At 36.2% G+C, this 25,979-nt stretch overlaps 3 protein-coding genes and 1 long non-coding RNA gene across 4 annotated transcripts; 1 reads left to right on the forward strand and 3 right to left on the reverse strand.

Moving 5' to 3' along the window:
* Positions 1 to 4,761: 4,761 nt before the first annotated feature.
* On the reverse strand, positions 4,762 to 5,755 carry LOC124409245. Its single transcript, XR_006929506.1, has 3 exons — positions 5,587 to 5,755; positions 5,098 to 5,298; positions 4,762 to 5,022 (listed from the first exon to the last, which is right to left on the reverse strand). It is a non-coding gene; the product is annotated as an uncharacterized LOC124409245 (long non-coding RNA).
* Positions 5,756 to 7,156: 1,401 nt separating this feature from the next.
* LOC124410065 (U4/U6.U5 small nuclear ribonucleoprotein 27 kDa protein) lies at positions 7,157 to 10,134 on the forward strand. The gene is made up of 5 exons (XM_046888179.1): positions 7,157 to 7,324; positions 7,580 to 7,740; positions 8,372 to 8,623; positions 9,318 to 9,324; positions 10,118 to 10,134. Exons 1-3 carry the CDS (start codon positions 7,218 to 7,220, stop codon positions 8,566 to 8,568), a joined length of 465 nt encoding a protein of 154 aa, XP_046744135.1. The 5' UTR covers positions 7,157 to 7,217; the 3' UTR covers positions 8,569 to 8,623; positions 9,318 to 9,324; positions 10,118 to 10,134.
* LOC124410060 (Fanconi anemia group I protein) lies at positions 8,719 to 20,482 on the reverse strand. Its single transcript, XM_046888175.1, has 21 exons — positions 20,278 to 20,482; positions 19,893 to 20,176; positions 18,805 to 18,972; positions 18,496 to 18,719; positions 18,221 to 18,417; positions 17,828 to 17,964; positions 17,519 to 17,745; positions 16,581 to 16,921; positions 15,404 to 15,536; positions 13,786 to 14,093; positions 13,352 to 13,543; positions 13,119 to 13,276; positions 12,662 to 12,838; positions 12,421 to 12,578; positions 11,943 to 12,304; positions 11,635 to 11,815; positions 11,319 to 11,535; positions 10,333 to 10,405; positions 10,113 to 10,262; positions 9,913 to 10,011; positions 8,719 to 8,983 (listed from the first exon to the last, which is right to left on the reverse strand). Exons 1-21 carry the CDS (start codon positions 20,359 to 20,361, stop codon positions 8,852 to 8,854), a joined length of 4,002 nt encoding a protein of 1,333 aa, XP_046744131.1. The 5' UTR covers positions 20,362 to 20,482; the 3' UTR covers positions 8,719 to 8,851.
* A 1,793-nt stretch (positions 20,483 to 22,275) lies between these two features.
* LOC124410062 (intraflagellar transport protein 46 homolog) lies at positions 22,276 to 25,458 on the reverse strand. Its single transcript, XM_046888177.1, has 3 exons — positions 25,075 to 25,458; positions 24,457 to 24,663; positions 22,276 to 22,862 (listed from the first exon to the last, which is right to left on the reverse strand). The coding sequence occupies exons 1-3, from the start codon at positions 25,404 to 25,406 to the stop codon at positions 22,295 to 22,297; spliced, it is 1,107 nt and encodes a 368-aa protein (XP_046744133.1). The 5' UTR covers positions 25,407 to 25,458; the 3' UTR covers positions 22,276 to 22,294.
* Positions 25,459 to 25,979: the final 521 nt, after the last annotated feature.

A 25,979-nucleotide genomic window follows, 5' to 3' on the forward strand; every position in this document is an offset into this window, starting at 1 on the left:
TTTTCGGCTGTAACTTTTGATCCGTTGCTCGCAGCCTATTGGGACTGCGCTCAATCGATTCCTCTTGCAAAATTACGTCGGGATAGTGCCCTAAAGAATTTATCGCAGCACTTTTCCGAATCGTCGAAATTTTCGCAAAAAATCCAAAGGGGTTAGCCTTACTTTTTTGGTCGTTTTTGGAGCTGGAAACTTTTTGTCTTGGAATCGATTTGTATGACCATTTCTAGAGTGAATCGACCCCCAGGAACTCAGAAAACACAAGAAAAAGAGCGTCAGACCAACAGGGGAGAAATGACGACGAAAATCTTCGGTTTTTCGGCTGTAACTTTTGATCCGTTGCTCGCAGCCTATTGGGACTGCGCTCAATCGATTCCTCTTGCAAAATTACGTCGGAATAGTGCCCCAAAGAATTTATCGCAGCACTTTTCCGAATCGTCGAAATTTTCGCAAAAAATCCAAACGGGTTAGCCTTACTTTTTTGGTCATTTTTGGAGCTGGAAACTTTTCGTCTTGGAATCTATTTGTATGACCATTTCTAGAGTAAATCGACCCCCAGGAACTCGGAAAACACAAGAAAAAGAGCGTCAGACCAACAGGGGAGAAATGACGACGAATATCTTCGGTTTACCGGCTGTAACTTTTGATCCGTTGCTCGCAGCCTATTGGGACTGCGCTCAGTCAATTCCTCTTGCAAAATTACGTCAAAATAGTGCCCTAAAGAATTTATCGCAGCACTTTTCCGAATCGTCGAAATTTTCGCAAAAAATCCAAAGGGGTTAGCCTTACTTTTTTGGTCATTTTTGGAGCTGGAAACTTTTCGTCTTGGAATCTATTTGTATGACCATTTCTAGAGTAAATCGACCCCCAGGAACTCGGAAAACACAAGAAAAAAAGCGTCAGACCAACAGGGGAGAAATGACGACGAAAATCTTCGGTTTTTCGGCTGTAACTTTTGATCCGTTGCTCGCAGCCTATTGGGACTGCGCTCAATCGATTCCTCTTGCAAAATTACGTCGGGATAGTGCCCTAAAGAATTTATCGCAGCACTTTTCCGAATCGTCGAAATTTTCGCAAAAAATCCAAAGGGGTTAGCCTTACTTTTTTGGTCATTTTTGGAGCTGGAAACTTTTCGTCTTGGAATCTATTTGTATGACCATTTCTAGAGTAAATCGACCCCCAGGAACTCGGAAAACACAAGAAAAAGAGCGTCAGACCAACAGGGGAGAAATGACGACGAATATCTTCGGTTTACCGGCTGTAACTTTTGATCCGTTGCTCGCAGCCTATTGGGACTGCGCTCAGTCAATTCCTTTTGCAAAATTACTTCAAAATAGTGCCTTAAAGAATTTATCGCAGCACTTTTCCGAATCGTCGAAATTTTCGCAAAAAATCCAAAGGGGTTAGCCTTACTTTTTTGGTCATTTTTGGAGCTGGAAACTTTTCGTCTTGGAATCTATTTGTATGACCATTTCTAGAGTAAATCGACCCCCAGGAACTCGGAAAACACAAGAAAAAAAGCGTCAGACCAACAGGGGAGAAATGACGACGAAAATCTTCGGTTTTTCGGCTGTAACATTTGATCCGTTGCTCGCAGCCTATTGGGACTGCGCTCAATCGATTCCTCTTGCAAAATTACGTCGGGATAGTGCCCTAAAGAATTTATCGCAGCACTTTTCCGAATCGTCGAAATTTTCGCAAAAAATCCAAAGGGGTTAGCCTTACTTTTTTGGTCGTTTTTGGAGCTGGAAACTTTTTGTCTTGGAATCGATTTGTATGACCATTTCTAGAGTGAATCGACCCCCAGGAACTCAGAAAACACAAGAAAAAGAGCGTCAGACCAACAGGGGAGAAATGACGACGAAAATCTTCGGTTTTTCGGCTGTAACTTTTGATCCGTTGCTCGCAGCCTATTGGGACTGCGCTCAATCGATTCCTCTTGCAAAATTACGTCGGAATAGTGCCCCAAAGAATTTATCGCAGCACTTTTCCGAATCGTCGAAATTTTCGCAAAAAATCCAAAGGGGTTAGCCTTACTTTTTTGGTCATTTTTTGAGCTGGAAACTTTTCGTCCTAAAATCGATTTGTATGACCATTTCTAGAGTAAATCGACCTCCAGGAACTCAGAAAACACAAGAAAAAGAGCGTCAGACCAACAGGGGAGAAATGACGACGAAAATCTTCGGTTTTTCGGCTGTAACTTTTGATCCGTTGCTCGCAGCCTATTGGGACTGCGCTCAATCGATTCCTCTTGCAAAATTACGTCGGGATAGTGCCCTAAAGAATTTATCGCAGCACTTTTCCGAATCGTCGAAATTTTCGCAAAAAATCCAAAGGGGTTAGCCTTACTTTTTTGGTCATTTTTGGAGCTGGAAACTTTTCGTCTTGGAATCTATTTGTATGACCATTTCTAGAGTAAATCGACCCCCAGGAACTCGGAAAACACAAGAAAAAGAGCGTCAGACCAACAGGGGAGAAATGACGACGAAAATCTTCGGTTTTTCGGCTGTCACTTTTGATCCGTTGCTCGCAGCCTATTGGGACTGCGCTCAATCGATTCCTCTTGCACAATTACGTCGGAATAGTGCCCTGAAGAATTTATCGCAGCACTTTTCCAAATCGTCGAAATTTTCGAAAAAAATCCAAAGGGGTTAGCCTTACTTTTTTGGTCATTTTTGGAGCTGGAAACTTTTCGTCTTGGAATCTATTTGTATGACCATTTCTAGAGTAAATCGACCCCCAGGAACTCGGAAAACACAAGAAAAAGAGCGTCAGACCAACAGGGGAGAAATGACGTCGAAAATCTTCGGTTTTTCGGCTGTAACTTTTGATCCGTTGCTCGCAGCCTATTGGGACTGCGCTCAGTCAATTCCTCTTGCAAAATTACGTCAGAATAGTGCCCTACAGAATCTATCGCAGCACTTTTCTGAATCGTCGAAATTTTCGCAAAAAATCCAAAGGGGTTAGCCTTACTTTTTTGGTCATTTTTAGAGCTGGAAACTTTTCGTCTTGGAATCGATTTGTATGACCATTTCTAGAGTAAATCGACCCCCAGGAACTCAGAAAACACAAGAAAAAGAGCGTCAGACCAACAGGGGAGAAATGACGACGAAAATCTTCGGTTTTTCGGCTGTAACTTTTGATCCGTTGCTCGCAGCCTATTGGGACTGCGCTCAATCGATTCCTCTTGCAAAATTACGTCGGAATAGGGCCCTAAAGAATTTACCGCAGCACTTTTCCGAATCGTCGAAATTTTCGCAAAAAATCTAAAGGGGTTAGCCTTACTTTTTCGGTCATTTTTGGAGCTGGAAACTTTTCGTCTTGGAATCGATTTGTATGACCATTTCTAGAGTAAATCGACCCCCAGGAACTCAGAAAACACAAGAAAAAGAGCGTCAGACCAACAGGGGAGAAATGACGACGAAAATCTTTGGTTTTTCGGCTGTAACTTTTGATTTGTTGCTCGCAGCCCATCAGGACTGCGCTTAATCCATTCCTCTTGCAAAATCACGTCGGAATAGTGCGCGAAAGAATTGATCGCAGCTTTTTTCCGAATCGTCGAAATTTTCGCAAAAAATCCAAAGGGGTTAGCCTTACTTTTTTGGTCATTTTTGGAGCTGGTAACTTTTCGTCTTGGAATCGATTTTTATGACCATTTCCAGAGTAAATCGACCCTCAGGAACTCAGAAAACACAAGAAAAAGAGCGTCAGACCAACAGGGGAGAAATGACGACGACAATCTTCGGATTGTCGGCTGTAACTTTTGATCCGTTGCTCGCAGCCTATTGGGACTGCGCTCAATCGATTCCTTTTGCAAAATTACGTCGGAATAGTGCCCTAAAGAATTTATCGCAGCACTTTTCCGAATCGTCGAAATTTTCGCAAAAAATCCAAAGGGGTTAGCCTCACTTTTTTGGTCATTTTTCTAGCTGGAAACTTTTCGTCTTGGAATCGATTTGTATGACCATTTCTAGAGTAAATCGACCCCCAGGAACTCAGAAAACACAGTAAATAGTGCATAGGACCATCGGCAGAGATACTTCGAACAAAAGACCAGTACTAGTGAAATCACAATGCAAAGTGCCTCGGTTTCCGCCTGTCACTTCTTCCTTTGTAGAACGCACTAAATGGGGACTGCGGCTCATTGATTTAACTTAATTCATCATCCCGGAAAGGTGCAATCAAGAATCGTTCGCTGCTCAGCTACACTGTACCGTAGTCGCTTATTTTCTTTTCATATCCTATTCAATATATGTTTAAGAAATCATTACTGAATTGATATCATATCTGAACGTCATCATCTGTCTTGTTCTGCTATCTCATTACTTTAATTTTTTCAAGATATTCGAATCACACAACATATAGTTTCAACCTAATGCTTCGAGAATTACTACTGCTTTGGGCATTCGTTTTCTCGCTCCGTTCGTCAATTATCATTGTAGTAAGTAATTTCCACCTGATGGTAAAATTGAGCTAAATAATAAAAAATCAAGCGCACTATAGCCTGAGTGTTACAGTAACTCAACATATGGTCCTAATTTCTTATGTATATTAACATAAAAATTCTTCGATTTTGTGTATAAATATAATTTACAGCATAAACAGATCCTTCATAATAATAAATCAATGAAATAATTTATTACTGCTACAAACAATCAGCCTTAAAATTATTCAAAACAAAAACATACAAGTCGAAAGATTCTACAAGTCCATCTATATTCAATTCACACATAAATATAGTCACTAATAAAATGTGACGTCTTCTCCTTACTTCTGCCAAGAAACTTTGGCTTAACGCGATCAGATGCATATCAAAATAGCAGGTCAATTCACTATTTCCAGAATTATATGACTAAGGCCAGACGATACGGAGATTCAACAAAATAAAAGTTTTACAAGTTGAATAAAAATTTGACATCATCCATCGATAACTTGGAGGCACTTGTCTCAACTTCGGTTGCTGTTTCGATTTTTTGGTCTTGCAATGCATTGATTCGTTACTCCACTGTGTCTAGATACATAAATCTGAAACAATCACGTTCCTTGACTCGCTTGTTAGTTTGCATAACACATTTTCCAGAAATATTTCGTATGTATTACTTGTTAATGTAGACTCGTTTCCTTTGCTCGACTCTGTGAATTGCATCCTGGATTCATGCTTCCTTTTGGCGGATTCCAATGAATATCAAGCAAAAGTGAATAATTGGCACCGACCAAATTTAAGCTTACGCCGTCTACAGTAAGCGATAGTCATAAAAGTTGAGGTGCTGAGCCAACTTCCTTGAAAAACTTCACTATGTGCTACAAAAATTAAGTAAGATTTTAATCGCACTTCAGAAGTAATAAGAATTCTGTGTGTTTGAATAAATACGTAATTTTGTATCATACATCCTGACTACAGTATTAGAAATAGAAATAAGTAGACCAAGATAGTTGGTAAGATACTCATAAAAATAAATACAAATTTAAAATATATGAAAAAACGAAGAATATTATCGTTGCCAAAAAATTGCTATAGGATATAAAACCAAGAAGTTTTTTTTAGACGTATAAACAAAAACTCTTCAATCATAATTGCCAATTTTTTACCGAAATTTTTTCAGGCAGGATATATGTTTAAATAACACTAAAGGATACTTTATTCAAGAAAGATACAAAACGATACGATTCGTATCGCAAGAGAGCGGAACGACAACTGAGGTTTGACACAATCGAGAGAATACGTGGATGATCTACAGATATGATTTTGAAATATTAGACAATACATGAAATACACGGAAGATCTGTTTTGAGGCGCAATACGGGCCAGCGGCAAGATTTGAGGTAGAGACAAAGAGATCAACATTGCACGCGAATGTGAGTACATGTGTGACACTGATCTCTATACTAACGAGATCAGTGATGCGTGAAGACGATTTTAAATAGTGAGTGAAATGATAAGACCGAATCCATTTCAAATAGGGCAGGCAGGAAATCGTGATGTCACGGAATTCTTTCAAATTGAAATATCTTGTTTTTCAACGAAAAAAAGTGACCCGTATTATTTTGTTTTTGAAAAAAAAATGCGCAACAAAATTACCGCCATTTGAACGTTTAATCGCGCCCCATCAAAAAACGAAGCTTTGGAACGAATCGTCGCAATTACTTGATCTCGGTGTAATTTTGTAGGGGTTTTTGCATTCTTTTGAAATATCGAGAAAGTTTCAAAATTTGCGAAATTCTACGAAATGAAGTTCATTTTCCGAAAATTAGGCTAAAAACTGCAAATTTTTTAGCCCAAACAATATTACTCAAACTTGATACATACATACTTGAGGTATGTAATGACCAAACATCGTACTAGGATGATATTAATGACCATATATCGATCTACTGGTAAAGATTAACAACAAAAACCACAAAATACCGGTCAACTTTCCAATCAGAGATTTATTGTAGTAGCATTACTATAATAACAATAGAATAAATACTATTTTATAAATATAAAATAAATCTCTGATCGGAAAGTTGACCGGTATTTTGTGTTTCGGCAATTTGGTCCAAGGATATAGAATGTTCAAATGGCCGTAACTTCGTAGCATATTTTTTTCGAGAATAAAAAAATATGGGTCACTTCTTTTCGTTCAAAAACAACATATTTCAATTTGGAAAAATAGTATCTCATACGCGTTTTTGACTGAAATAGTGTTCGCCAAAAAGTAGGAAATAGTGGTTCAACAAGTCACCAGAATAGCGCTCATAAGCAATAAGGAAAACAATCTTCGTGACCTTAGAACTCATTTTTCTCAACATGTCCTTAGACGAGGTGCACGGAGCACCGATGAACGGTAACCAATTAAAATGCCTAATACATAGTATTCACTAGATGTCATGCACTTTGATTGGTTACTGCCGTTACTGCTCAACCGCACTCCGCGCTACTGCGCCGCTGTGAACCTAGCCTTCGAGTGTCGTGGCTGATTAATACCATTTCTTTCCGCAAGCGCTAGTATCAGGAAACCGTGAATGACAAGGATACAGCGAGGGAGGCCGGGTGCGACAAAGACACGACCAGAATACGACTTTCTCGATACTGACGGTCACTCGCGTCCGTGAACTAAATAATCTACCTCACTGTCATGTATCGAAAGTACAACACTATAACCTCAAATTGATAAAGTTTCCTACTAAAACGTAACGATTGCGCCCAGTGCATTGAAGGGTATCTCCGAGCTCTTCAAATGGGACGCAGTCGGACTCCATCTCCAGGTAGACGGAGAGATCGGTCACGCGAAAGGGATAGGGAGCGCGACCGACGGAGAAGACGATCCAGGGAGAGAAGGCGGAGGTAAATATTTCGGTTAATTTTCAAGAGATTTACCATTACAACATTAGTGCGAGTATTCAAAGTTTGCGAATGGAAAATAATGCAAACTACTGTGCAAATAACGAATTGAGTACTCTTTTTTTCCCCATTTCGAAAAGAAGTTAATGGTGTGGTGGCTGAATTTTTTGCCCATGTATCTCATTCCATTTGGATAGATTACAGATTGTTCTACCAGAAGTTGTAAGTCGTGTGTAAAATATATGCTCTGTATTATAGATCTGGCGACCGGGATAGAGTCAAGTCACGAGAACGTGATAGAGAGCGTGACAGGGAGCGAGACAGACATAGGAGGTCTTATAGCAGATCCAGATCCAGAGATCGAGAAAGACCTAAGCCAAAATTCAAGCCTCCTACTGCCGAACGTCCCGTTATTACAGGTTGGTTGTTAGTCCAACAAATTGTAATGACAATTTCAGTTAGTAGTTAACCTGGAAGATCCAGTGTGATCTACTTGTCAAATCAACCATTGTTTAGCTACTATGACACCTTACAAGCTAAATGTTCAGGAACGAATGATTTTCTCAGTTATATGTTTTTACGTTAAGAAATTAACGGATAGGTTTAATAGTAACATAGACCACGAACTTTGAGGTGGAGACTTTGGGAAGATTTTAGAGATTTTAACTTGAAGGATTATACTTACAACTTGGAAGAATAATTACTGTTCTTTTTTTTCAAGTTGACTGCAAAACGTAGTTGAGTTCTAGAAATCTAAATAAAGTTTTGGACAATATTTTGAGTATATTACAAATGGTGGAACTATAACAAGTGTGAATTGTTCGTAACTCAAAGATGGTAATAAAGAAATAAAAAAATGAAAGGTCTTAGAGGTGCTATGACCTGATAAAGGTTCCACCGATTTGAAAATGATGCAATCACAATCCCTTTAAACTTTATCCATCTTATGCTGCCATAGTCAGTGAGATGAATATAGGAATCAAAAATGCTCATGCAATTAAAGTGTGCTCTAACGACGTATAATAATTGATCATCATTTGTTATTTACAGAGGCTGATCTCCAAGGAAAAACTCCTGAAGAACAGGATATGATGCGTTTAATGGGATTCTGTGGATTCGACACAACAAAAGGGAAGAAAGTCGAAGGCAATGACATTGGAGCAGTCCATGTTATTCTTAAACGAAAATATAGACAATATATGAACCGCAAAGGTGGTTTTAATAGACCACTCGATTTTGTTGCATAAACGGCAATTTATTTATGACCATTAAAAGTGTTGGTATTCCAGAGAATGAAGAATTGTTTTTTTTTGATTTTTTTTGTCTACATACCGGATAAAATGTATTGTAACTAGACAAAGAAATCAAATGTTTATTTCAGCAAAACAGCATTTATCGTAACCTCATTAAAAACTTGTTATTTATAATACAAAAATATAAAAATTTGTATTGATTAAAGCCTGATGCCCAGCATCTATTTAACAATATAACATTGAAACAATCCTTACATCATATTTTTTCCTTGACTTCTTACAACTTCTGCGATTGAAGAGTTGTCTTGGATTTTTTTAATGGTGGTTCAGACGTGTTAGCCTCTGCATCTGAATTTTCAGGGGATTGTCCTGAGTTGGAAGCACTGGCACTTGTGCCCTGAGTGGTTAGCTAATGACAATGTAAACAGCAGAAGATAATTTAAATATGTCGTTACTGGTGGATTAGTAGAATTATACAACTAGTTGAGTTTCCAATCAAGTGTTTTAATTTATATTCATGATATGAGTTTACGCTCAATGTCTGTAAGTAAAGCTGCTTAGATGCTAAGGATTAAAAACTGCAAGAAAGTGATTACTTTTATAAAGTAATTGAATGTAATACTCAGACTTTTTTTTAGTTAACTCAAATAAAATACATCAAAATACAGCAAAAGTAGGACTCAAATTATTTATGTTAACCTCAACCCCCTTAACTAATAATGAGGTCGTAATTAGTCGACTAGTATTATTGTCGTGTTTAAGATGAAATATATCGCGTTCAAGGATTTGCAAGGGCTGTTAATAAATGGTTGAATGGAATAATTGGAATCATTCTATTTCAACCATTCAAGCCATCGAATATAAATTCTAAAAATTTGGACTCTTCAAAAATTCTGAATTATTGAAATATTCGAATACTTGACTGGACTTTTAACTTGAATTTCGTTATTCAATTTGATTCGATTCAACCACATTTCGCATACCCCTGATTCAAATAGTACCCATAGTTCATGCAACAAAGTGGACTATTTTGTTTCCAGTAGGTCCGACTTTTTTCGTCTACCTGATGGTACCACCTGATTTTAATAGTACGAAAATTTTCAACTTTTCCTCAAACAACTTTATAGCAAATTTTGTGCATGGACGGTTTCACACGTTCTTTGAAAAAGAATTGGATGTGTCGAGAAAAATACCACTTAAAAATGTAGATTACATGGACGTAACAAATTTGTAATGTAAGAGGATGTTGTGAAACCAGTATATGTATTTGTATCAATAGTTGCGTATTGAATAACGAAATTTAAAGTACCCAATCTTTGCATAAAAGCTGGAACTCACCATACTAACGTCCAATTCCTCCAGACCTTTCATCAGAACTGGATTTTTTATTCTAAAATCTCGTGTAATACTGTAATTAACGTATTCTTCCAATCCTGCCTGCAAGAATGAAAATGAAAATTTATTTTTAGTAGGCTATTTTATCGAATCACTTTTTACTTAAACTTTTCACTGTGCATCATTACCAGTTGTAATCTTACCTTAGTTTTTTTACTTAGCAGTAATACATTCTTTCCAAATTGCTCGATCTCGTATATTACTTTAGGTATAAGTTTGGTTTCCTTCAATACTTTGCTTCTCTGTGCGTATGAGTCTACTATTTTTGACTTGGATTTGATTCTTTGATTTTCCTTTTAATAAAATAAGATGAATGTTAAAAATATGTCTCATTTCAAGTCCAACAATTACAATTTCACTCACCTCAATGTGAGTTATAAGACTGTATAATGTCTTGGCAAGGGGCTTTCCAGCTAGTTTTACCAGTGGCACAAACCTAGAAAAATGTATCATTGTTCCATTTGAAATAGTCAAAGATTAGATGTCCATGTCATTCTCGACTGGTTGGTGTAAACATACAGTGCCTACAATTTCAGTTTATGGTTGAGCATTTGATTTTTATGAAATTAATTATATTTTTTAGTAGTCGATTAGAAAAATTCAAGGCACAAGCAGTAATGTGATTTTTCAAGCTTACTTGAGAAAGTCGAGCGAATAGTTTGGCTCTTCGCATACACTGTAGATACAGAAATGCATACACATAGAAAAAACTAGTGCAAAACTTGCCTTGTTACCAAGAAATACCTTCTTTTCCAGAGTCTATTTTTACTGTTCGTGCCGTATACTTCACTTTTTAGTTCAATAAATATGGAGCAATGTTCAAGAGTGAAGTCAGAATTTATAAAAAAAAAAAAATCGGAACTAGTGATTGGTACTTCTTTGTAAAGATTCCTACTCTTACATAGTTTAACTACTAGAGCTGAGGATTTAAGTGGCCAAGAGACTGAGAAAGATTTTCAACATCTTCATTCTTCATGCTTATCATCGTTATTCTCAATTTTGAGATTATGGTTTTTACTCTTGTTCGAATTGTTTTTGACATCTTTATACGATACATTTCCAAATTTGCCGAAGCATTGACAGGAGATTTGTATTTTGTTCCTTTCAATGCTAGACAGCAGTTTGAGGGAAAGCATTCTGTCACTTTTCTCATCAGAACTCAGGCACCTGTGTAATACCATATTGTTTTTCTTCTGGACTCTATCCAAATTTCTAGCAGAAAATGCTTTGAAAATATGTTTTACCGCTTGCACATTGAAAAGTTCAATCACCTGAATGTTCGATTCTTCCATTCTGAGCAGAATTAGTCGAAAATACTATTATATTTTACACGTAATATCGAGCCTCACCTAACGGCTTGGAAGACGGGATTTTGGGCTGTTGATTTGCTGTGAAAGTATTTCGTAAACATGCTGAGTGTACTGAATAGATTTTGCAAGTTCTTGAATACTGCATCCGCGTTCACTCCAGGCGATATTGAAACATTAGACAACGTCTTTACTGTTTGGACGATGAGGCACAGCTGAGAGCTTAGTTTACGTTCTTTATCTCTAAGTGGATTTCGACCTATTATATCATGGAAACAAAAGTTATAAATATTAATTATGAGTTACAGGGCATTGGACTATGTCTCAAAAACATTTTAATCCATGTTCGGGTACATACGTTCCTCTACTCCTATTTCAGGCATTGCCGTGAGGATTTGCTCAGCTCTTAATCTACTTAAAAACCACGTAGTGTTATCCAGCTTCTGCTTAAGTACATTACAAATAAGGGAATGTACTTGAAGCACAGACTGTTCGTTGATAATTTTGAACTGATCTTCTTCCTGCATTTGACTTTCGTCCTGTTGAATAATAATACGCAATCATTGATTATGCATTAAACTTTGCTTGAAGATGCGTAATCTAATCGAAATAGCAGCTTTAAGAAAACTCAATAGTGCAATTACCCAATCATTAAAATCACCTTACCTCGTCTACAGTCCCCAGTATCTGGCAAAGTTGACTGACTATCTTGTCAATACTATTTCCATAGTCTGTTATGTAATCTTCAATCTTCAGTATCAATTCAATTACAGCAACAGCCATACTTTGCTCCATTTCTTTTTCCATAGCAACTTCATGAAGCCATTTGAGCATATTTACAACTTTTTCCCCATGATAGGGTAACTTCAATGTCAAGAGTGAGAGGATTTTCATTAGAATTGGAGGAATTCTTTTTGCGATTAATTCCTGTTCATCTTCTTCCTCAAGAACATTTGTCAAAAGGTTTTTAACTGGTGATATGACGCTCATCAATTGCAACTCCAATTCGGCGTTTGTATCAACTTTTCCTGAGACAGTGTATAGTATACATTGAGAATTTGATGTATTAACTATTTATACGTATTTATTCATATTTGAATGGTAATGACGAGTTTAAGAATCATTTACATGACGAAGTTTTTACCGGATATCCTTAAAAAGTTCAGCAAATCTGATTGTGAGGATAGAGTTGTGCATGCTAGGTTACACAGTTCTTTAAAACACTCCAACCCAAGTACTGCAGTTTGCTGGTCAAAGTTACGGACATCATCCAATTGTAATAAAATTTTCGTGTATATGATTCTGAAAGAAATGAATTATCGTACCATGTATCCATTCTATACTACTTTAAATTTTTCTGGTATATAGAATATAATGATCCTTACTCTCCAATTTCAAAACATTTCAATACATCATGCTTCTTATGCTTCTGCAGGTCGTTGTTTTTCAACTGCTTCGTACGCTGTATAAGCTGAATGCAGGTCTGCAGTATATAGCGATGGAACAATTCCTTTTCTTGCAATTTTCGGGATTCGATTCGAGATGACCAGGGCACAGCATCGCTACAATACACCGAATCGATTACATACTCAAGAGGTTTTATAAATGAATGTGCGAAATAATTGTTTACGTCAATATTTGAAGGTGTTTGTTTCCCAATATCCTCTCTCTTTATATCAAGTCGGGAATTCGTAGACCATTTTAGACCTATTTTCATACAATCTAAATAATATTTGATGAACCCAAATTCAGAAGATATTTGCTCAAATAACTCATATGCTTCTATTCCTTTACGATATTGATGTGAATTTATACGCAAGTGTGTTACATAAACATACTTACGAATATAGAAGAGTAACTATTTTCAGTACAGTTTCCAGATCAAGAATAGTTGGTGGTAGTTTAATGACTGCATTGCGCCCAGGTTTCTTGAAGGAGGCATCCGTAACATCCTTGTCTTTTTTCTTCTTTCCCTCACCTTTCTTTACTTTGGGTGCAGGCTGAATTTTTTAGCGTTATGAGATCAAGATATTCAGCACATAGGTTTAGGCTAGTATATTGAGAATAATTCTTACCTTTGTGCGGGTGATGAGTCGATTGTAGCCATCAAATAACGTGTAAACCTTGTGGGCGGGATTTATAGAATCTTGTGACCAAGTAACAATTCTGTATGCAATGAGAGCTTCATAAACTGTTATCATTTCTTTCAAGGTATGAAGCTTTTCTTGACACTCTGGTATATTGTCCAATAGATCAATATCATGATCCTGAAAATTACGGGATTGAAGCTAGTACTGTCAATGTAGGAAATTTTTTCTTTTTTAAATCACCATTTTTTAACTTAATAATGACTTTGGCCTAGTTGATTTAACAAAATATCAGTATTTTGTAGCGTATTACAGTTCAATGAACCTCAGACAATACCAAATATAATGAATAAAAAAGAACTGCAGCGTAACATTAATGTTACGAACTTTAATCTCTCTATAAATGTGACTATTCTACTTACCACTTGAAAATGCTCAAGTTCAGACTTGGACATTCTGTTGCAGAGGGATTCTAGTATGAATCCGAGCTTTTCAATTTCATTAGTCTCTTCTGAAGCTGCCTTAACGTATATTCGTTGCATCACTAAAACCAAGTTCCCAATTGGTTCTTGTAAAACTGATTCTGCACCACGAATTGACGTACATTTATCAAGCTTAAATGGTGGTAGAATATTGGTATTCGACTCGTAGTATTGTTCAAAATGTTCAAGTAACATTTCCACCAGGTATTTTGACAATTCAGGATTCATCAGAATCGCATCAGATAATCCTGCAAAAATATATATTTTACAATTTAATAAGGTGATACCAAAATAGTTATCGATATAAGAAACTGTCACGAATTTCGTTTAGTGAGCAGTACTTTTTCTATCCTACAACTGAGCTTTTCTGTATCTGAACTGTAATCAGACATTTCTTTCAAAGGCGATAGAGAAATCGACATTTAAGGTTTGAATGAAAATCATTTAGACTTCACATGGTTCCATCAGTTCCTAGGATAAAGTACATCCCTATAGTGGCTAATCCTATCAGAACTTTGAGCTACGTTACAATATCCTGAAAAAGGTTACTCGTTTCACTGTAGTACCCTCATGAATTTCCAAAAATTTTGATAGCATGTTTGAAAACTCATATTATATCACGAAGTGAACGTCAGAAATAAAATTCCAAAAATACTCCTTTTGGAAGAAACACTTTTCTTTTTTAATAAGAAATACAGAAAAAAAATTGATATTCAAAAAACTCAAAGAATCGATTCTAAATCAGTTACAGAAAAAAAAGGTATCATATTACAGTGGCGTTGCCTTATTTTCTAGAGCGACACTACTTTTCGCCGGAGAAATTGGACTTTTAAAAAGAAAACCTTCTTTTCAGCTTCTTGATTGCTGCTTTTAAAACTCAGACTCAAAAATGTCGAAAATCCTTCTGAAGCAGAAATACGTTTTTCAGTAGCGTAACCAATTTTCGCAACGATGAATATATATATATATATTCCAGCCACTTATATGTGGTATACCTTTTCCTCAGCATTGTTGGGACTACAAGTATAAAATAGGCTGGTCATTAATTGTAGATAAAAAAAAATTTCTATAGTATCCAAAACCCTTTCGCAAATAATTGAAACAAAATGTGTAAAAAGGTTCAAGTCGATAATTCGATACGTATAGCGTACACTTAGATATGAAAATCCTCCAATTTTCAGATCTCCAGACATGACCTTTTACGAGAAATATGTTGACCATTTTTATCGGCTTTTTGAATCGGACTTTAGACTCTAGATTTTTAGCACTTCCGGTAACCAATAAAAAAATGTGAGCTCACATGTTTTCTGTGTGGAAAGGTCTGTGCGTTCCGAATCTGAAGCCCATTACAAAAAACAAAAAAATAGTAATAGGAATAAGAAATAAGCATTATTCTCCAATGGGTAGCAATTGTTAGCATAACATAAAACTAAACACTAATCTTGATTGCATATTTCCTATTCCTAGTATTCACAAAAAAAAAAGGTAGATAACAAATTTTTGTGTTTGTAATGGTTTCGAAGTGCTACTATTTCTATTTTACAAGTAGTCATCATACCTTCATATAAGCATGATTTGACCTCTGCTTGTTGGGTAAAACATCTTTTGAGAATGCCCAGTACCTCGTAGCATAACAGCGTGTTGAGTCGAGGGTTCTCTTCTACTTTTTTGGTGTGAACCTCCAGACTTGCCTAGAAAATTGGTAAGAATGATTATGCAGTGTTGTGATGTAGCATAAATGAGCAATGGGTGCATTTTGCAGACCTCAGGCTCCTACGCAGTATGTCAATGCACTCAAGGCTTTTACTTGAGCCAGCTGATAGAATCAAATTTAACCGCCCACATCTACCAGGGATCATTTTATGTGCCTAGTAGAACAGATCAAGTTGTTCTGTGTTCTACACCACAATCCAGCAGCACTGTTTTTGGCCACTCTACTATCTGTAGTGTTCAAATCTTTTATTTGCTTCTAATACTAAAAATCTATTCAATTACTGAATTAATTACTAGAAATATATTAAACGAAACTTTTTCATACTCAGTTATTTGAAAATAAAATTTTACAGTGATCAAACCAGACATTCTGTACGCTCTGTTACCAGGCCTTTATTTATATTTCATGGTAGTGTAGTCCGTAACTTGGGTTTTATTAAAATTTTGACCACACGAAAAATACAAGCTTTTGCCAAAGTAACATGAATTGGTAAATGACGATCAAACTTCAATGGCATGGAAATTTGTTTAGTGGAAGTATTTCGAAATTCAGATTGAAAATATGGTTGGTTGCTCAGAGAACAATCATCGTCAGTGGAAGTCGTAATTGCCTGAGTAGGTAATTTTAACCTGAACTAGTGGCTATGAGGACAGAGATTAGTGCAGTATAAAGAAATGGAATGTTACAGGTCTACTCAGTCAAAGGTTGTCTCCAAAATTTAAATATAATTATATCTGTCGAGCGAATTAGGAATATGGATTTTGCATTACTTCTGTAACGCTATTGGCTTCTGCTTATGGGAGCGTTATATATTCCAATAAACATTTGCAAAACAACAGAAGATTGATTTTGCTAATGAATTGTGTACGTTATTATACCAATTTTTTGAGATTTCTCAAATCAGTATTTGGGACAAGGGGTATTCCTTAACCCAATTGATAGGCTCGACATGTGTCTCAAAAATGCAGTTAGTCACTGTAATAGAGAAGTAAGAACCCAATTATTTATAGTATAATAATACTTGAGTGTAAGTTGATGTGCTGGAACCATTCGAAGTGCCGCGGCTTGTTGACTGGCTGAGTGCGCCCAGAGTGTGTAGTTTCAAGTTTTTCAGTAGTTGTAGAAATCCAGTCACAGCCATTTTACGAATTTGGGTTTCCCTGGAGTACAATGCTTTGCGCAATACCATGCTTAACGTGTCTCGTATTTCAGATTGTAACCGCACAATGGGCAGAACTGCGAAAATCACCTGCGTCGCAGCAGCTGCATTCATTATCAGCAAATTCTCAAGCAATGTGATAATCCATACACGACACTCAAACACAACTATAGGTACGTTTTTGCATATATTTGCGAGGCAATCTGGAATAAAATTAATTTACAAGGTTTATAAATTAATTTTATTGTACTACAAGGGCATTCTACATCAGCTCCGCCACTCTTATTCAGACCTCCTCAGATATCATTTTAATACCATGTAAGAGTAGTCGCTGTAAATTTTTAAAAGTGTCGAATTGAGTGGAAAGAATTTATTTAAGATTTTTTATGCTTAAAATAGCCCTTATAATAAAAATAAAATGATAAAACCAATTGTAGTACAAAATTAACTGGAAAACAAAATTTCATTGTGTCAACAACTGTTTTCCTACACTTACGCGATGAAATTGTGAGCTTTCCAAATTAGAAAAATAAAAGTATATTGTGTGACAAGAAAAGTTGGCGATTGCACCAAATGTGAAGTTCGCACCTGAGCAAAGTGAATGTGATATAAAATAATTTGATCCCTTAAAATGGTTAAATTAACAATCTGAACAAATGTGCAGACTACTTCTAAGTAGTACTAGAATGTGGCCAATTACGAGTAATATCTGAGATGGTCCTAAAAAAGATATCGAGCTGATGGAGAATGCCCTTTACCGTCGAATTAAAGCACCTCTCCATCTCAGGAGATCAACTTACACGTGTATTGGGTAACACAAGCACCCCCACACATTATTTTATCGTTTAGTGTTTGCAGTACAGTTGGGCCAATTTCTTGTCGTTTTTTGATAAGCTTTTGGACTATTTTATTGCCTATTTCCCATAACACTACAGTGTGGGCTTCCTCACCCAACTTTACTCCCATTGCCATTAACACAAACGCTATGTCGACTAACCCTTTGACTACCACATGTCGGTCTTTGATGCTGTAACAACAAAGAAACAGTTTCAAATGCTCTTGAAACTAATGTAAAACATAAAACCTCTGCACTGTGAAAAGTATTGTACCTGTTTCCTATCACAGTGTGTAATGTCGATGAAATGCTACAATCATTGTCCAGAACTTCCCTGAGCCAAGAACTGTGCTTTTGTCGCTCGTTATCACGGATTATACGGCTTAGTGCTTGTCTCAAAATGTCCAGAGTCTATGAAAAGTTATGCAAAGTAGCAAAGAGTCAGTAAATTTATACCTGAATGTTATTAGTAATTCTGAGCATATTTTTAGAAATCCAAAATAAGCATGCATTTTGAGTGAAGCACGAATTATAAAGAAAAATTACGAAGCGTCACGTCAACTTCTTGGGTATTTCAAGGTTTGTTTATGAGTTTAACTAAATTCATGGAAAACTTCATAGTTTAACAATTGTTATGACTGAATAGCGTAATTTCTCTAATACTTACCTCGTTTTCATATATGTCGGACACGTTCAACAGCAATGTCATGATGAATGGATCAAGTACATATTCAGGAATATTTGTTGCATTGCGGACTGATTTTATGAAGTCTTTCAAACTATTCTGGTTCACCTCTGTAGCGTGGAATATGTGATAAAGAATTGTACTTTCCGCCTCTTGAATTTCTTTGAAAGTCAACACACCTGCAATTATGTGAAACTGAAAGAGTAAGTAACTATTTTTGTCATGGTTAGAGTACCGAATGGTTGCTTAATGTTTACCAATGTTTTCAGAAAACTCTTGTGAGTCTTCTTCCACTGCATTTGCATACTGCGTTTGAAAGTATTTACAGAGAGCCATAATGACACACTCCGCGTCTTGCTGACGGCAAAAAGTTAGTAATTGATGCACCAAAGGAGGCAGCTCATTAGGCTGCATGTTTGACAGCCTGTTACAAAGAATCCCAACCACCTTTCGGTGCTCTTCTTTGGACATTGACATTTCTCTAAAAAATTAAAAAACCATCGTTGATGTTGTGCAGTTGGACAAACTATCAATAATAATAGTATTTTCTTCTTCAAATCAGCCACCTAAACATTGTTGTGACAGATGGCAAAATTGCTGTGTCCCATTGGCCAGAGTATAAAGATTTTATGATAGTTTCTTTGTACTCTTTTCCTGACATCTCAGAACCATTATTGATTACAACTTTCCTGTCTTCCAGAACTTCTAATACTCGTGGAAGGATGTCTTTCCAACTGCAAGAATCAGAGCAGTTTATATGAAGACACATTGCATTCACGTCTATGCTGTAATAGTTCTCTGGGCAGATAACTTGTCTAACAGGGGTAACGGAACCATAAAATTTTTTACTAAAATTTGTAAAGTCTATAGATTATAAATTGATGATTTTATCAATATAGAAGATTTCTAGAATTTATTAATTATGAAAGTAATAATTTAGAGCATCATCAATCTGCTATAAATTTTTAACATTAACATGTTGCAGCTCAGATAAATGAAATACTGGTCTATCAATTTAACAGTTTGAAATAGTCCGTCTTTCATATTTGTAAAATCTGTTGTGAATTATTGTAAAATTATATTCGTTTACTGGAGGAAAAGGATTACAAATAATCATCGTCTGATGAGATATTCAATTTCATGAAGTATTTGTAATGCGTTTGATCTAGCTGACAGTGCTATGCCAAGTGCATGCAAAAAATTATTCAACTTGACGGTACTTTTGCAATTATTATGTTGATTTTACTACTGATATTTGCAATTCTAAATTGATTAACATTGGGAAAAAATCACTGTTTCGTAACCTTGAGATTGGTTTATGTGTTACGTCCTCAAAATAAATTTCTGCCTCTTCAATAGCACTGTGATTTATGATTTACTGTGTTTTTAATCAGTTTAAAATTGCAAAATGACAAGGTTCTTGAGAACCATTTCTCTCAGTTGCATCGAAAAACTATAATCTCAGATCTCTGTTCTGTTTTCAGAAACGTGACAAGACTATTAAAAAATTTAAAATAGATTGGTGTGACAAATTGAAATGGGAAAATAATGATTTTAATTCAAAATGAAGAAAAAAAATTTTTCATTTTAAATTGCCTATGAAAATAATTCAGCTCTCATTGTTTTTGCATGTAATTCTCAGGGTTATTCTGACCTCATAAATTCATCATCATTTTTTCTGATCCGTTCCTGACAAAACTCGACTAGTTTGACCAGATACGTAGACGAGTATTGAGGAAAGTCCATAATGATCCTACACACTATTGTGTTGGCTTGGCTGTTGGTGATTTTTGCTGTTTGAAGTGCTGACAAAGTTGCTTCAACAACTTTAAGCCTTTTAGATTGGGATGAAGCAGTGTCGTTGAAGCTCTCCAAAATTGTGTTCAGCAGTTTTGGAAACTCCACATGACAAATTTTGTTTTGGATCATCTCGCAAAGCTATAATAACAAAAAAAAGGACAATTCATTGTTTTGTCCATTTTCTACGGTTTGAGACTAAAACTGGTACGTACAGAAAATGAAAAACAAAAAATACTTACATCTTTCAAATCAACATTTTGTATGAACTTGGTAAGCTGGATTGGATTTTTTTTTCTAGCTAGGTCTTTGATCTTATCGTCCATTTCTGATGTTTCTACGAATATTTCTCCACGTCAGTTTTCGTTTCATTAGAAATCATAAAATTAAGCGTAAGAGAACTGTTCAACAAATTGTTTTCGTTTAAAACCTGTTGCAGCATGGACAAGTCACGCGTTAAGTGTCGAAACGTTCGAAACACACTGACCTGTCAGCGCTTTCGACGGCCAAAGTGTGAACGACAAAACCAGGCGGCGAGGAAAGCTTGATACAGTGAGCTTGATAGATAGGGCCCACCACTCTACTGATGTGTTTCGTATCCTCGACTTTTTAGCTAAAATAGGTTTTCAAACTAATTTTCAAGGTGCATGTTGGGTAAACCCACTGGTAAACCTAAGCCGGTAACCGACAGATACTCTGCCATATTTAACACGATGAAAGCAGTGAATGATACAGAACACCTTTCTTCTTCTCCTTCTTCCGTGTGGCTATACCCCTTTTAAGGGGGTGCCCTGGTCGATTTTAACGTTGTGGTACATATCTTCAGATATCGAAGTTCACGTATTTTAAACGTAAAATAGGGCTTAACAGCCTCATTCTGTAAACAATTCTGAACAAAAATTCTCCGAAACATTTTTATTTGATGCAAAAATAAAGAAATGGCACGAAAACTACGAATTTACTATTGCGATTTCGTAATTTTCGTGCCATTCCTTTATTGTTACTCAAATGAAAATTTTTACAGTATTTTTGTTCAGAATTATGTATAGAATGGGGCTCCTAAGCCGTTTTTGCATTTTAAAACACGTGAACTCTGGAGATATGTATGTGAACGTCGAAATCCACCGGAGCACCCCCTTAAGGATGTGCAAAAAAGAACACCGTAGTACAGCAGAGTGCACTTTTACGTCATATAATACTAAAAAGTGATCTTTTCTGTACTCCACTGTAATACTAAAACTTGCGCAAGCGCAATTGCTTTACGTTCGATATAAAAAGACCGACTGCATTCTTGATGCGAAATCTATGAAAAAAATGAAAAAAACTGTGTGTACGTCAAGGAGTACGTTGGACCGTAATAGCAGCTAACTCATGTTTATCCGACTACAGCCTTTTGTAACTTCCAATAATTTTCTTATTAATATTTATAATTATAATAAAATTTTACTTTGCAACATTAAGCTTTTGAATTGGTGTAAAATTTTATTTTGATAAATACAAAAGTAACCTTGACTGGTTAAGATTAACTGGTAATACATACACGGTCGCGATATCAAAAGCTGAGCAAGCACGATCGTCTGCCATCTAGTGACTGCTAACGGAGTTGATCATATGAAAATAAAGCTTGACTACTTTCTTCATAAACAATACTCAATAAATTACCAGTGTACGAAATTTCAGCTTGACCAAATTTTTTTACACATTGACCTAATTTCCACGACACTATATAAATAACGTTACGCATTCTATCATTGTGGCAACAATTTTTTTAGTTTGTCATTGCATAAATTGTTTGTAGATAAATTTTTAGTTTTTCCAAAAAACTTTAAGGAAACCTGTTTGTTACATCTATCAAAAGCACACCGGTCCCAACTACCCCATATCTGATTTACTGACTGAATGGTACATTCATGTATAGACTAAATATAACCAACTATTAAAATATCAGCTTTTTTAAAACTCTTGTGCTTTTCGGCTTTGACCGCAATCTATTGAACCATAAGATTTGATGATTCTCACATCGACAATAATGACTGACGTTGCATTATTATTTACATAGTTTAAAAATTTTTAAACATTTCTCCGACCAAAAACACACTTACGTATTTTTAAATATATGTTCCCCTCCGACCGGTGATCTATCAGAACAATAGTGATTTGTTTAACAAATGAATTAATGCTACCTAAATTAATATTTATTTTTGACATTCTTGTAAAATGTAAACAAAATGTCTTTATCTAATGTCTATTGCAATAGGATCAATATTGGTGATCTCTAATTTCTAAAAACAGGGTGAACATCGTATGCAACGCTTCCATTCTAGCGTCTGGGTAGACTGGAATATCGACGAGGGTACAGGCGATGTCGACGAGACGGGGCAAGTCACAATCTAGCTGTGACAATTCAACAGAAGTATTTTCCAACCGTTCGTCTACCTCTGCGGACCATTGTTGCATGAGCGTATCAATGTCAACTGTTGGTTTCGAGAGTCGTACTGTCGGCGGGTGCCTATTTGTGTGCAACTGGTTCATATCGTTGATCCACTTTTCAATAGACTTGGAATTTTTTTCCGGATCGTCGATCCGCTTGATCACTGCCTGTTTGACGGGTCCAGAACTTATACTATAACTTCGCAACTGCAAATGCAGAACGGCCGGCTCCGATTGATTGGCGCAGGGCTCATCCAGAACGACTAGCCCTACTTTATCAGCGGTACCATCGGGTTTCGGAACTTTAATAAAAGCGTCAATATCACCGACCGCTGGAATGTAGTCGGGCACAAATGGAATGAGTTTGTAGTCGAGGTCGATTTTCTGCGGTGAGAATCTGTGTATAAAGTACAATTAGTTGTTAATAGGTGTTCGGCACAATAGTCTCTCGGAAGACAAAAAGTTCAAAATTATACATTCAAGACGTTTTATAGCAGGTTAAGGGTCTGAAGCTTATTTGCTAGACCATACAGGAAGGACAAAGTACATATTCGTACAGACAGATCTCGTTCATTCTACCACTTCGAAACGAATGTTATTTCAGATATGCTATATATAGAGAATAAATGTCACTACGCCGCTATTAAAGTTGGCTACGATTTCTCCCTTACGGGAGCACAGCTGCTTTTTCTGATAAATGACTGACAATAAGTGTTTTCCGTCTTTTTTTCATTACTCGCGGCGGTAGCAAACCTGCCGATGTGCCCAGCATATGCAATGCTCGGTCCATCCTGTATGGCCTAAGGTCTGTAATCTTCGCTGACCAATTTCGCCGTCCTTGTTCGGATAGTTAAATTGTTGCTAAAGTATGAACTGTAAGCTTCTGTTTCGCCAAAGATATCACGAGTCGAGTGAATATTTCGTGAAAAGTCGCTGAGCGCTTAGCTATCCTCTCTTCTGAACCTTCCATTCACCAAACGGATACAGATTATTGAAAATATTCAAGTCATGTCAGAAGCAAATAAGTACAGAGACAGGACCAGTGAGGGCAGATTACATTCCTATTAGCATGTATACGAAAGACACGTGTCACATAGAGATCATACGAACCCGTGTAAGGGATTACGTTACCCTTGAAATTTTGAAAAAATCAATTTTTCGTTTCCTATATAATTCTATAAGTGCATTATTTTAACAATCAGCGGTCGAAAATATTCTAAATTTTTGAATAATTTCTACGTCTATTTCTTACTTCCTTGAAGCGTTCCTAAAGACGTCTGTCTCGTCGATACTTCACGGGAAAACAATGTTTTAACTAAAATAACGCGAGCGCCAAGTTTTTGCTCCTTTGTTATGGACAACTCTGTATAATCTTGCACCTGTTCTCCGATTCGATAATGACCGTGAGATGACTCGTAGAAGAAATTTAAGCCTTATTCCGATCTAGAGAAACTATACTGAAATCGAGATTTTGTATTTATAAGTATATTATATCCAGTTAAATTTTTTTTCCATTGTAAAACAATTATTTCATTAATTTTAGTATTTACAGAAAAATATATAATATTGTGTTCGAAGCGAAAATTTTCTACAAAATGCGTCTACAAATTGTTTTTTTTTTTTTTTCAAAGAGCCAAACGTTTTGCCTGAGTGTAAGAAACAATTTCATTAGAAATAAAGAAATCATCTTATGAAAATAAGTGAATTTTAATTAAAAAAAATTTCAATCTACTTGATGACACTTCCAGTTATTGGATAGGTTTGTATGATGACGGAAAGGGCCGTGAAAAATACTATTTTACGATTTGTTTTCCTTGGAGTATTACGAACGTAGTTACGAAACTACTTAATATATGGTATTTTCACATTCAGATAATCAAGTGGCACGTACGTTATTTCCTCGGTTATTTCAGTATAAGGAGATATTTTGCACTTATTTTCTTACAGACGCCCACTGAAAAATGGGAAACGCAAGAACCTGAAGAACTCACCTTATGATATTCTCGAAAAGTTCTTTGATTTCAGCTGATACATGAAGATCTTCGAACTCCTTTGGGTCATAAGTTTCGAAACCTTTAGTTACTCCACCTTGTATATCATCGTCATCCGTCTCTTCACTATCGGAAACATCATTCATGAGTGCGCTTGACTTGCCAAATGATGTCGGTTCAACGTGGTCCGTAAGCTTGTTCGAATATCTAGTGGAACAATTTTTTCATATTTCATATATGCTCTCGTCTACCGAGTAAAAAAATAACGATTCCGGAAAGAGAGTGAAAGATAGGAGACTCCAGAACATCTCAATACCCTTCTTCGCATGTGCTGCGCGCACATAGTCGTAAAATTTGAAGTTCAAGTGGGAACGCGATATTAAATAATATGCCCGTTACGTAAAAAAATTAATTTTAATTTAATCCTAAAAAAATTAAAGGTATTTCAAGTTTATCTTCGAAAACGAAAGGAGACTGAACTTAAATTAATTCAAATAACATAAAGCCCGTAAGATTTCCACTCTTGGGACAGGTGATAAGTTCCATGGTGACTGTAGGTGGATGTTGCGTTAATTACAGAGGCCCACAGAAATAAGAGTATGGATAGGATTGAAATACCTTGAAGGTTGTGGAGGACTGAGATTGCCTCGCAGATTTCCAACCCCAATCTTCAGTGAGCTGTGGCTACTGGTACTTTTTGGACTTCGTTTCAATGTCGACATAGCTGTGTTCACAGGACTCTTGATTTCTTCGGCGTTACGTACCTCGATACTCTCATCAAATTGGCTAAATGCTGATATATTTTGTGCTTCATCGTCCTCACTACTATCCTTAATGTCCATCGTTTGTTTAGTGGGCTGCAAAATAAGTGATACACGATACTGCTGTAGATGTGCGTACTCCAAACCCGGCTGACAGTGGAGGGTAAGGATCAGCCACGGAGCAAACATATGTATCGTGGTATGTTGCTTACAAGCGTTGCCATGGTGTTCTAGTTCTCCGATGCTAGGATTCTAGTTATACGGCATATGCGTTCCTTCGCTCCTGCGATTTTTATTTATTTTTATAATGACGTTAAAGAACCTTAAATTGTACCCTTTAATAAAATCTTTTATCTTGAAAAATATTAGAATAGCTACCCAAGAAAATTATTTCGTTGTTTAGAAAACTATCTGAATAAATACTGTTAAAATTATTTCTTCAGGTAAAAAAAACATTTCAATCAATCTTTCATACTGTCAAATACATCATTCAAACGTAACTTAATGTAGAGAGACATCCCTCTTCGTCAAAATATTGAAATAAACGTAGTTATTTATTATGTCCACCCTTTACTATCAACTAGTCACTCATAAGGCTATTGGACTTCTGTTTTAGCTATTGAGATATTTTATAAAATTTCAGTAAGTACCCAAGTTAATGAAATTTACGTAAATACTTTCTTGTTTTAGCCTAAATTCATCTATTACCTTAAAATCAACAAATTCTTCGTAAATTAATTGTTCTGTGAACAATCATACCAG

Source organism: Diprion similis, chromosome 8 (genome assembly GCF_021155765.1).
Source record: "Diprion similis isolate iyDipSimi1 chromosome 8, iyDipSimi1.1, whole genome shotgun sequence".
Lineage (NCBI taxonomy): Eukaryota > Metazoa > Arthropoda > Insecta > Hymenoptera > Diprionidae > Diprion > Diprion similis.

Bases quoted from the DNA above. Each gene is read 5' to 3' on its own strand.
- LOC124410060 (XM_046888175.1), bottom strand. From the start codon at position 20,361: ATGGACGATAAGATCAAAGACCTAGCTAGAAAAAAAAATCCAATCCAG. The intron at 14,094-15,403 runs GTATGATGACTA...ATATTTTTGCAG, and splicing joins CAAATCATGCTTATATGAAG to GATTATCTGATGCGATTCTG. The intron at 13,544-13,785 runs GTAAGTAGAATA...CGTAATTTTCAG, and splicing joins AACTTGAGCATTTTCAAGTG to GATCATGATATTGATCTATT.
- LOC124410065 (XM_046888179.1), top strand. From the start codon at position 7,218: ATGGGACGCAGTCGGACTCCATCTCCAGGTAGACGGAGAGATCGGTCA. The intron at 7,325-7,579 runs GTAAATATTTCG...TCTGTATTATAG, and splicing joins TCCAGGGAGAGAAGGCGGAG to ATCTGGCGACCGGGATAGAG. The intron at 7,741-8,371 runs GTTGGTTGTTAG...TGTTATTTACAG, and splicing joins CGAACGTCCCGTTATTACAG to AGGCTGATCTCCAAGGAAAA.
- LOC124410062 (XM_046888177.1), bottom strand. From the start codon at position 25,406: ATGTTTGCTCCGTGGCTGATCCTTACCCTCCACTGTCAGCCGGGTTTG. The intron at 24,664-25,074 runs GTATTTCAATCC...TTGTTCCACTAG, and splicing joins AGTCCTCCACAACCTTCAAG to ATATTCGAACAAGCTTACGG. The intron at 22,863-24,456 runs GTGAGTTCTTCA...CTTTATACACAG, and splicing joins CTTTTCGAGAATATCATAAG to ATTCTCACCGCAGAAAATCG.